This window comes from Vigna unguiculata, chromosome 3 (assembly GCF_037176805.1).
Source record: "Vigna unguiculata cultivar grain cowpea cultivar isolate G323 ecotype 2 chromosome 3, ASM3717680v1, whole genome shotgun sequence".
Taxonomy (NCBI): domain Eukaryota; kingdom Viridiplantae; phylum Streptophyta; class Magnoliopsida; order Fabales; family Fabaceae; genus Vigna; species Vigna unguiculata.
In genome coordinates, this window is record NC_140794.1 from 12,164,046 (window position 1) to 12,175,084 (window position 11,039).

Here is an 11,039-nt window from a genome sequence, read left to right on the forward strand (position 1 = left end):
ATTTCTATGTTGACATTTACCTATCATATTCTTCTACATTAGATTTATTAACTCAATGGCATTGGAACTAGGACCAGAATGCTTGTTTTCCTTTTGCATCTCTCTCCAATATTGAAAGTATAGTGAAAAGATTGTGTGAATATTGATGAGTCTTTCTGATTGAACAGGTATAAATGGGGAGTGGTTAAGTGTAAGTGAAAAGATTGTGTGAGAATGTGATTAGTCTCTCTCATTTAATAGCTATAAATGGGAAGTAGTTGGTTGAAGGAGGAGTGAGAATGGATGAAATGGCAGTGTGGTAATTAGTCCCTTCCATGCATGAGAAGGCGAAAGTAAAGTGCAGGTATGGAAATTGGAAACGTAGTCAAAAGGAATGTTTTTGGGATTGCAGTAAACACAGTAACACATAAAAGAATAAGAAAATAAAATAAAAATGGGCTGAAAAGGAAGAGACATGTATGGTCAGGTGGGCATAAAGAATTTGGAACTGCATGTCTTGCACACATGAATGATGAAGGGTATCTTTCTAGCTATCAATTTTATCAATCTCATTTCATAATTCATATATGAAAGAAACAAACACAGAAACAGAAACCCAGAAGAAGATGATGATGAATGATTCACAACTCACAACACAGCTCCTGAGTGCCCATTACGGCACAGCCTGTGAGATTTCCTTGACATGTTCTCTGAAGAAAGCGACAAGTTTGAGATAAGTCCAAGCACCCCATGTGGGTTCCTCCTTCCTTTTCATCAACTTTCTTTCTCTCCTCATTCACTTTGCCCTTTAGTTTACCCTCTCTTCTTCTTCTTCTTCTTCTTCAAACCCTCTTTTCTTGCAAAAACAATCTTCCCTTGTGAGTCTGGTTTTCAGTATGTGGGAATCGGAGAGTGAGTCTGCTGCTGGGAGGGAATATGGGACTGGACTTCTCACTTCAACCAAGCACAGTGTCAAGACTGAGGGATTTCACCAAAGAGGAAACTCTTGGTATGTTCAATGCACTCTTCTTATATTTCTTTTCGTCTCATGGCTCAAAATAAACATCAAAATTTCAGATAAATTTGCTTTCTATATCCGTTTCATGTTCACATGCAGGTATGTCTCAGCTGATATTCCAAGTGATCTTCTGGTTCAAATTGGAGAAGCAAACTTCCATTTGCACAAGGTAGCTATTATCTTCTTATACAATGAATAAATAAATAAACAAATAGATAATTTCCTGCCTGAAAGTATTTTATTTTTCCTGTGAAAACTATGGCCTGAGATGTTTCTGACTTGTATTGTACTGTGGTGAATTTCCCAAACTGTTTCTGGTGGTTTCTGCTGTGAAAGTATCCTTTGCTGTCTCGAAGTGGAAAGCTGAACAGAATCATATACGATTCTCGCGACCCTGACTTGAATAAGATAGTTATGGACGATCTTCCTGGGGGGCCTGAAGCTTTTGAACTTGCAGCCAAGTTTTGCTATGGAATTGCGATTGATTTAACAGCAGCCAATATCTCTGGTCTGAGATGCAGTGCAGAGTATCTTGAAATGACGGAGGACTTAGAAGAAGGCAATCTTATATTCAAGACAGAAGCTTTTCTGAGCTATGTGGTTTTGTCTTCATGGAGAGACTCCATAGTAGTGTTGAAAAGCTGTGAGAAGCTGTCGCCATGGGCAGAGAATCTACAAATTGTGAGAAGATGCAGTGAGTCCATAGCATGGAAAGCCTGTGCCAATCCAAAGGGGATAAGGTGGTCATACACTGGAAGAAGGGCATCACAAGTTTCCAGCCCAAAATGGAATGACATGAAGGACTCAAGTCCTAGTAGGAATCAGCAGGTTCCCCCAGATTGGTGGTTTGAGGATGTTTCAATCCTTAGGATTGATCACTTTGTAAGAGTCATTACTGCAATTAAGGTAAAGGGCATGAGGTATGAGTTGATTGGTGCTGGAATAATGCACTATGCAACTAAGTGGCTACCTGGTTTGATGAATGACACAACAATCCCACCAGATGAAGGAAGCAACAGTAGTAACAGTAACAGTAGCTCTAGTAGTGGTGGCTGGAAAAGTGGACTTCAAATGGTTGTGTCTAGACCTAGAGATGACACTTCAACTCTTCAAGCTAAAGATCAAAGGATGATCATTGAGAGCCTCATCAGCATAATTCCCCCACAGAAGGACAGTGTCTCATGCAACTTCCTGCTCAGGCTACTGAGAATGGCAAACATGTTAAAGGTTGCACTTGCATTGATCACTGAATTGGAGAAAAGGGTGGGAATGCAATTTGAGCAAGCTACACTGGGTGATCTTCTAATCCCATGTTATAACAAAAATGACACTGTTTATGATGTAGATCTTGTTCAGAGGCTGCTAGAGCATTTTCTTGTTCAAGAGCAGACTGAAAGTTCAAGCCCAAGCAGACCACCCTTTCCTGATAAGCATGCCACCAGTAACATCAATGCCAAGACAAGAGTGGCAAGACTTGTGGATAGTTATCTCACTGAGGTTTCCAGAGATAGAAACCTTACCCTCACAAAGTTTCAGGTTCTTGCAGAAGCTTTGCCTGAATCAGCTAGAACCTCTGACGATGGACTCTACAGAGCAATTGATTCATATCTTAAGGTAATCAATTCCTTCTCCAAGTAAAAATGTTGAGTAGTTTAGATTCACATGTGCCTGTAGATGTCTACTCATGCAATTCTTGTATTACCAGGCACATCCAACTCTAACTGAGCATGAAAGAAAGCGACTCTGCCGTGTGATGGATTGTCAGAAACTCTCCATTGATGCTTGTATGCATGCTGCACAAAATGAAAGGCTTCCATTGAGGGTAGTGGTGCAAGTTCTGTTCTCTGAACAGGTGAAGATAAGCAATGCACTATCCAACAGTTCTCTGAAAGAAGGTGTTGAGTCTCACTACCAGCCAATGCTTCCAAACCGGAAAACACTTCTAGAAGGGACACCACAATCATTCCAAGAAGGGTGGGCTGCAGCTAAGAAAGACATCAACACACTAAAGTTTGAGCTTGAGACTGTGAAAACCAAGTACTTGGAGCTTCAAAACGACATGGAAAATCTGCAGAAACAGTTTGATAAGCTGCTAAAGCAGAAGCATACATCAGCATGGACCAGTGGGTGGAAGAAACTAAGCAAACTTACCAAAATGACCAACGTGGAAAATCATGATATTTCTCCTCAGCTTCCAACTTCAGAAGAACAGAACAGAAAGACAACAACTAGAAAGTGGAGAAACTCAATATCCTGAGAGATAATAAACTCTCAACTGCATTGGATTGGAACTTATACCTCTCATGTTTCAGTTTGTGTTCCAGACTTTATTCCCTTTTTTTTTTACCATATTTCATTCCTTCTTTCTTTCTTTTAAACAGCAAGAATTTGTGGCTTCTCTTCGTTTAATTCTTTCTTCCTTCTTTTATAGAAATCGCTGTGAAATTCAAACTACATTGTAATTTTTCACCAGATCCAATCATAGTTTTCCTTTGCAAGTTCTAGAGGCACTGATTAACTTTTCTACCTCATGCATTAAATTTACTGCATTAGACCAGTACAAATATTTAGGACTTAAAGAGACACTAATGTCACAAGTTTACAATATTTTTTCTCAATTTCAACCATGAAATCCTGACTTAATTAAACAGCAACAGACGTATCAGCAAAATATATGAAACATGAAAGTGTTTCACAGTGTTAAATATGATATACAAAAGCATTGATTCATATTTTAACAATTGTTTAAGCTTTTGAAATAGCTTGTTTATGGAAAAGTTTTGGGTTATGACGCACCTTAGAAAGTTAAATATGTTGGCTATCATGCAGAAACAAAAATGGGCCAGTTTCTTACTGAGTATGCACGGGTGTTACAGTTGGACAAAACCTTTTTCTTTTATGTACCTTTTATTTATTAATAAATTATTTATGTACAAGGCTATGATAAAGCCATTTATGCAAGACTTCAAATATCATGCCTAACCATTCTAACAAAAATTGTCTTTTATAGATTTAAACTTCAATCATGTTCCTAAAAGAATGAGGATGACCTCATACCACATGATTTTGCCCAATGTGTGCATCAGACCAATAATTCTTTGGTCTTGTTTGAGGTCATGGATAGAATTTTTCATGGTAAGCAATATAGAAAAGAAGATGATGAAAGATTAAAGCAAAGTAACAGTATATGGAAGGATGTTAGTGTTGTTGTTAAGAAATAGAGGAACACACATGACATAATCAACGTTTGGCCACTGCGTTCCTAATTTTAAACTGCTCTAACTTTTTGTTCTCAGTTTTATGTGACATCATAGTTTTTTATAATTAAACTCGATTAACATTGCTTTATTTAAGTGAAATATATGTTTAAAATTTGATTTCTTTTTATTCTAAAAATGGGTTTTCTTTACAAAAAATTGTGTAATTTTACACCAATTTTACTATAATCTATATATTTAAAAAAAACAATTGTCACTTCTGGATAAATCGTGTATGGAAAAAATGACTTCATAGAGAGATTGTGTTTCATGCACACAATCTTTACTTAAGAAGTCGTAGGACAAGATGATAACTTTGTTTATAATAATTAAGTTTTTTACATGGAGTTCAAAGTAAGAAATAATTTTCATGGAGGAAATCATGATTTTTTTAGATGTGTATGTAATTTTATAATGAGTTTGATGTGGTTTTTCATATTTTCTTTTCTTATTTTCTTTGTGCAAATAATAACTCTCGATTTCTATTTTTGAAATAAGAAGTTGTGAATTATATGCTTAATTTTAGTAAAAGACAAATCATACTAAAATCGTGTAAGCATATCACAAGTTATCATTTTTGTTAAATTAAAAGTCATGGTGCCTATAACTTGCAAATAACCAACCATGAAACTCTAACACAAAAGTGGTAAGTTTTTTCAAAATTTTTCATTTTCGTAAATTAGAGTATGATTATTTTCTTGGCATAAAACCAAACACATAAAAATTATTATGTTTATGTTTATTATATTCCTTTTTATTGAATATTATTTGTTTTATAATTTAATGAGAATAGGGCCATATATTAATAAAACATTTGAAGGGAAACTAAATTGAAAGAAATATGAGTAGATATTAGTAATATCGTGAAGAATATATACATAATATTTTCTATTTAAATTATTTTTTAAAATATTTTTCGATCTTACAAATTAATTATTATTTATATTTAATAAGTTAATATTGAGATGTCTAAATATTTGATATTTTGTTATATATTATTATATACATATAGTACATAAATAAATAAAAAAATTACAAGTTCATACAACATATCTTATATATCTCATATATTTATATAATTCCTAAAAGTCCCAACAAAGGTTAAACTCAATTAAAAGTTGTATGACAAGAAAATACATATGACGTTAAAAAAATAAGGTTACATAATTAATTAAGAAATAAATATGTAGTAAAAAAAATTTTATATTATTATTTAATCCTAAAATATTGGTGGTGTGGTTTTTAAAATAATTATTTTAAAATTTAATAAGAAACACATTGTAATTTGGAACCTTTTTTATGCGTACTAATACTTTATATTTTGTCTAAAAATAACTAGTGACCTTAATAAATAGAAGGATAATAAACCAAGTTACCTTTAAGAGAAGTGCTTAGGCATATTATATAAGCATAAGATACTTCTTTCTTAAGTTGTTATTTAAATGTCATATTATTATGTTACTTTGATTATCTTCGTTAAATAATCAATTTGGAGAGTTAATGACGCACTTAATAATTAAAATTCATATAGAAATAAATAAATTGAAAGAACTTTTGTAAAGAAGAAAAGAAAAGACTCAATTTGAAAATTTTCTAACAGATTTACTGATTAACAATACTGAAAAATAATACACACACACACATATATATATATATATATATATATATATATATATATATATATATATATATATATATATATATATTAAGTTAACTATCTACTTGATCTAATTATAATAGAAAGCTAAGAAACTAAAAAACCAACTATCTTCTAAAAAGATTGATAATTTTTTTTTAATCCTAATATCATCTCAAAAAGGGTTATGGATGCTAACAAGAACTAATATACACATATTTTTGGAAAGGAATTCGGATAGAAAACTTTAGGGAAAAAAAAGTATAGAAATGTACAACTTGAAGGAACATGGGAAGATATAAATCTTGACCTAAATAAGGTGACAAAATATCAATATGAAAAGAAAGGTTTGTAAAAAATTGAATGATAAATTCACTGTATGAGAATGTATAAAAAGGAATTTGAATATTAGGACAGAAATTGTCACAAAGATATATACTTTATTTATTGTAATTGATAAACAAGTGAAACTAAGACTAGTCTTTGTAGAACTTCTAAAGAATACAAATTACTTTTTGGATTTTCAAGAAATTAAAGATCTACCAAAGAAAACACTGTAATACCTATTAGAGAGGTTAGTAGTGGAATCAAAGGACAGGTGGCAGTCCATGATGAAGAGGGACAGGTGGCACCAAAGTTTGTTAGGCGCAGTAAGCGATTTGTGAAGATACCTGCACGATTGGGGGAGTGAGTGGGTATTTAAGGGGGGATTGAGGAATTGTATGGGGGTGGTTATTTTCTTCTTCTCTGGAGTGTGGACCTTTACCATTGTTTTGTCTTTTCCTTCTCTTTTCTCTACTGTTATTTTTCCTTTTCCGCTTGAGGAATAATACAAGGAGGAGGTTCTTACATCAAATTCTGGTTTTTTTCTTGTATAATTGTTTGTTTATGTTGATACAGTTTAAGGCAGCCATAACAATTGGTGCTTTCGTTGAGCTCCAATGGCGGAGAACACTCGTCTCAAGGACTTGCAATCAGAGATGCGGAAGGCCTCGATGCTATTGAAGCACATAACCAGAGCAATGTTGCCATGGGCTCTCGCTTGACCAAGGTTGAATCCGACTTATCTGCCTTGCAACTTTCCTTAGATTCCATTGCTCACTCATTAGAGAAATTAACGTCTGGGCCACCAGTTGGAGCGTTGGACTCATCATCCCGGGTTGCCTCTCCCTCCGCTGTTGTTCCTCCTTTACATATGCGTCACGTGAAATTAGATTTTCCCCGATTCGATGGCTCAAATCCGTTAGATTGGATATTTCAGGCAGAACAATATTTTGCTTATTACCACACTCCGGATGTTGATCGTCTCACAATTGCCTCCGTCAACTTTGAAGGTGTCGTTATTCCATGGTTTTAGCTTCTCCAACGTGCTAATCAACTCCCCACTTGGTCGGCTTTAGTCACTGCGATTGAATTACAATTTGGGCCATCACCTTTTGATAGCCCTCGTGCACGCCTATTTAAGCTGTCCCAAACATCTTCTGTTGTGGAATATTACAATGAGTTCCTGCTTCTCGCTAATCGTAGTCAGGGTTTAACGGAGGCTGCATTATTAGATTGTTTTATTAGTGGGCTCAAGTATCCTATCCGCCGAGATGTTCTGGCCCAATCTCCATGTACTATGTTGAAGGCAGTGTCATTGGCGCGATTATTTGATGAAAAGGCAACTTTGGGCCTCTCGGTTCCACACAACCAGCCCACTTCTTATTCCACTTTCAAGGCGAACCCTAATTTTGGCATCAGTTCTCTTCAGAAAAGCAATTCTTCCTCGCCCAATGCTTTACCACCAATTCTTCCCACCCCATTGACTAAAGCTTCGCCTCTCGTTCGTCGCATTTCTCCCGCTGAGCAACAATTGCGACGTGAGAAGGGTCTTTGCTTTACCTGTGACGCCAAATATACTTGGAATCACAAATGCCCAAACAAACAGTTGATGTTATTTGACTTGGAAGAAGATCCATCCGAAACACCTTTGTTCGACTCAACCCTTGCGGAGGTTCCCGTTCAGGATGACCCTTCTCATCTGTCCCTCCATGCTTTTTGTGGATCCTCCAGTCGCGCTACTACATATTTTCGTGGGTTTATCAAAGGAAAATCGGTTCGCGTTCTCTTAGATGGGGGCAGTTCAGACAGCTTCATCCAACCTCGACTCGTTCACCTTCTTCGTCTTCCCGTTCAACCTTCCCCTCGTCTTCGGGTTATGGTAGGAGATGGATACTGTCTACAAATCGAAGGCTACATACCTCGCCTCTCTGTTTCTATTAATGGCCATGCTATTACGTTTTCGGCTTATGTGTTAGAGGTGAGTGGCTTTGAGGTCGTGATGGGTACATCGTGGTTGGCGACGTTGGGTCCGCATATTGCTGATTATAGCATGGCACATATTAAATTTACCATGGGTTCTGATTTTGTTACCTTACAAGGGGAAAATTCATCTGTCCCTCAAATCGCGCAATACAATCACTTTCGGAGGTTTTGCTCAATTGATCAGATATCTGAAGCCTACATGCTCTCATGTTCTTCCCTTGAGTTGGAAAATACTATAATGCCCTGTTTTCCCCCTGACACTCCCTCAGACCTGCTACAAGTCCTTTATCAGTACACCTCAATATTTCAGGTTCCCATGGGTCTTCCGCTATCCCGCCGCCACGATCATGCTATTCCTCTACGAGAGGGTGTATCAGTAATTTCAGTTAAACCCTACCGCTATCCGTTTGTTCAGAAATCTGAAATTGAACGTATGGTTGCCGAAATGTTACAGCAGGGCCTTCTTCAGCCCAACAACTCTTCTTTTTCTGCTCCAATCCTATTGGTCAAAAAGCATGATGGATCTTGGCGGTTCTGCACTGATTATCGTGCCTTGAATGTCGTTACTATCAAAGATTCCTTTCCGATACCCACTATGGATGAGCTATTAGATGAATTGTGCAGTTCTCTTTACTTCTCCAAATTAGATATTCGAGCAGGCTATCATCAGATCCTTGTTCGTCTAGAGGATCATGTTAAGACTGCTTTTCGTACTCATAATGGCCATTATGAGTGGGTTGTTATGCCGTTTGGTCTCTCGAATGCTCCAACCACTTTCCAGGCAGTCATGAATGATCTATTTCGGCCTTTCCTTCGCAAGTTTGTTTTGGTATTCTTCGACGATATTCTGGTGTATAGCTTAGATTGGTCCCGACACTTGGAGCATTTATCCTTGGTTCTTCAAGTCTTACACAATGATAAGTTTTATGTAAACTTATCAAAATGTTCTTTTGGTCAATTGCAAGTGGCCTATTTAGGACATGTGGTTTCTAGACAAGGAGTAGAAATGGAACCTACAAAGCTGCAAGCGGTGCGTGAATGACCCACTCCCTCTTCAGTTATGCAATTGCGTGCTTTCCTCAGACTCACGGGATACTACCGTTGTTTTATTAGGCATTATGCTGCGATTGTTGGGCCATTGACTGATCTTCTTCAGAAGAATGGGTTCCAGTGGTCCCCCACCGTGCAAGCTACTTTTGAGCATCTGAAAACAGCCTTAGTGTCAGCACTAGTGTTAGCTCTCCCTAACTTTTCTAAACCTTTTATTCTGGAAATAGATGCATCTGCCGTGGGGATTGGTGCTGTTTTAGCTCAAGATGGTCATTGCATTTTTCTCCAAGAAATTATCTAGTTGTCTCCAACAACAATTTGCTTATGTTCGAGTGCTTTATGCCATCACTGAAGCGGTGGCAAAATTTCGCCATTATTTAATTGGTCACCACTTTGTGATTCGCACAGATCAATGTAGCTTGAAGCATTTACAAGATTAAACTATCCAAACTCCAGAACAAGAAGCGTGGCTTCCAAAACTCTTGGGTTTTTCTTATGCCATCGAGTACAAACTAGGCCCGACAAATGCAACAACCGACGCCTTATCTCGTTCTTTTCACATGGCTATCTCTACTGCCCAGTCGTCTTTAATGGATGATATTCGTGCCGCTTTATTGACCTCTCTAGCCTTCCAACAACGAGTCGATTTGTTCAAGGCAGATCCACAAGATTACCTTTATCATTCTTTCTGTGATGGCTTATTATTTATACATCATAGGGTATGGATACCTAATGATACGCCCCATGTTATTTCCTTGATCCTTCAAGAATTTCACTCTTTCAGAATTGGGGGTCATGCGGGGTTTCTGCGGACATATACTCGCATTGTAGCTTCCTTTGCTTGGCAAGGCATGCGTTGTGATGTTCGAGCTTGGGTTCGTGCTTGTCATGTGTGTCAACGTGCCAAACACATCCAGACTTTGCTAGCTGGGTTGTTAAGTCCCTTACCCGTTCAAAATAAGGTGTGGGAAGACATTGCTATGGATTTTATAACTGGGTTACCAGCATCTCGCGGATATTTTGTGATCTTTATGGTTGTTGACCGTTTGTCCAAGTATGCTCATTTTGCTCCTTTGAAAACTTTGTTTACTGCTATAAAAGTTGTTGAAGTATTTGTAGCTAATGTGGTTAAGTTGCATGGCTTTCCCTGTTCCATCGTTTCTGACCGGGACAAGGTGTTCATTAGTTCTTTTTGGCAACACCTCTTTAAGCTTTATGGAACTTCATTGAAAATGAGTTCGGCATACCATCCTCAAACGGATGGCCAATCGGAGGCTGTCAATAAATGCCTTGAGATGTATCTGCGTTGTTTCAGCTCTGAACAACCTTATCAGTGAGTTCAATTTTTGCCTTGGGCAGAATTCTCGTATAACTCGTCTTTTCACACTTCCATGGGTATGACTTCTTTTAAGGTGTTGTATGGTAGGGATCCTCCTTCCATTATACCAGCATCTATCAATGATGACACACCCTGAGACCTTCAACAACAATTGCAGCAACGTGATCAACTTCTTACCACTCTCAAAGCAAACCTCCACAAAGGCACAAACTCGCATGAAACTATATGCCGATAAACATCATACTGATTTACAATTTTCTGTGGGTGATTATGTTGTTGTGAAACTTCAACCTTATCGCCAACATTCAATTCGTTTACAGCGCAATCATAAGTTGGGCATGCGTTACTTTGGCCCTTTCAAGGTTCTATCCAAAATCGGTTCTGTGGCTTACATGCTAGAACTACCACCCCAGGCTAAAATTCATCCGGTCTTTCATGTTTCAGTTCTCAAAC

The 11,039-nt window shown here is 37.2% G+C and overlaps 1 protein-coding gene across 1 annotated transcript; it reads left to right on the forward strand.

The window, feature by feature from the left end:
- The first annotated feature begins 428 nt into the window (after positions 1 to 428).
- LOC114178723 (root phototropism protein 3-like) lies at positions 429 to 3,501 on the forward strand. The gene is made up of 5 exons (XM_028064781.2): positions 429 to 731; positions 875 to 988; positions 1,097 to 1,166; positions 1,334 to 2,611; positions 2,703 to 3,501. Exons 2-5 carry the CDS (start codon positions 876 to 878, stop codon positions 3,252 to 3,254), a joined length of 2,013 nt encoding a protein of 670 aa, XP_027920582.2. The 5' UTR covers positions 429 to 731; position 875; the 3' UTR covers positions 3,255 to 3,501.
- The last annotated feature ends 7,538 nt before the right edge of the window (positions 3,502 to 11,039 follow it).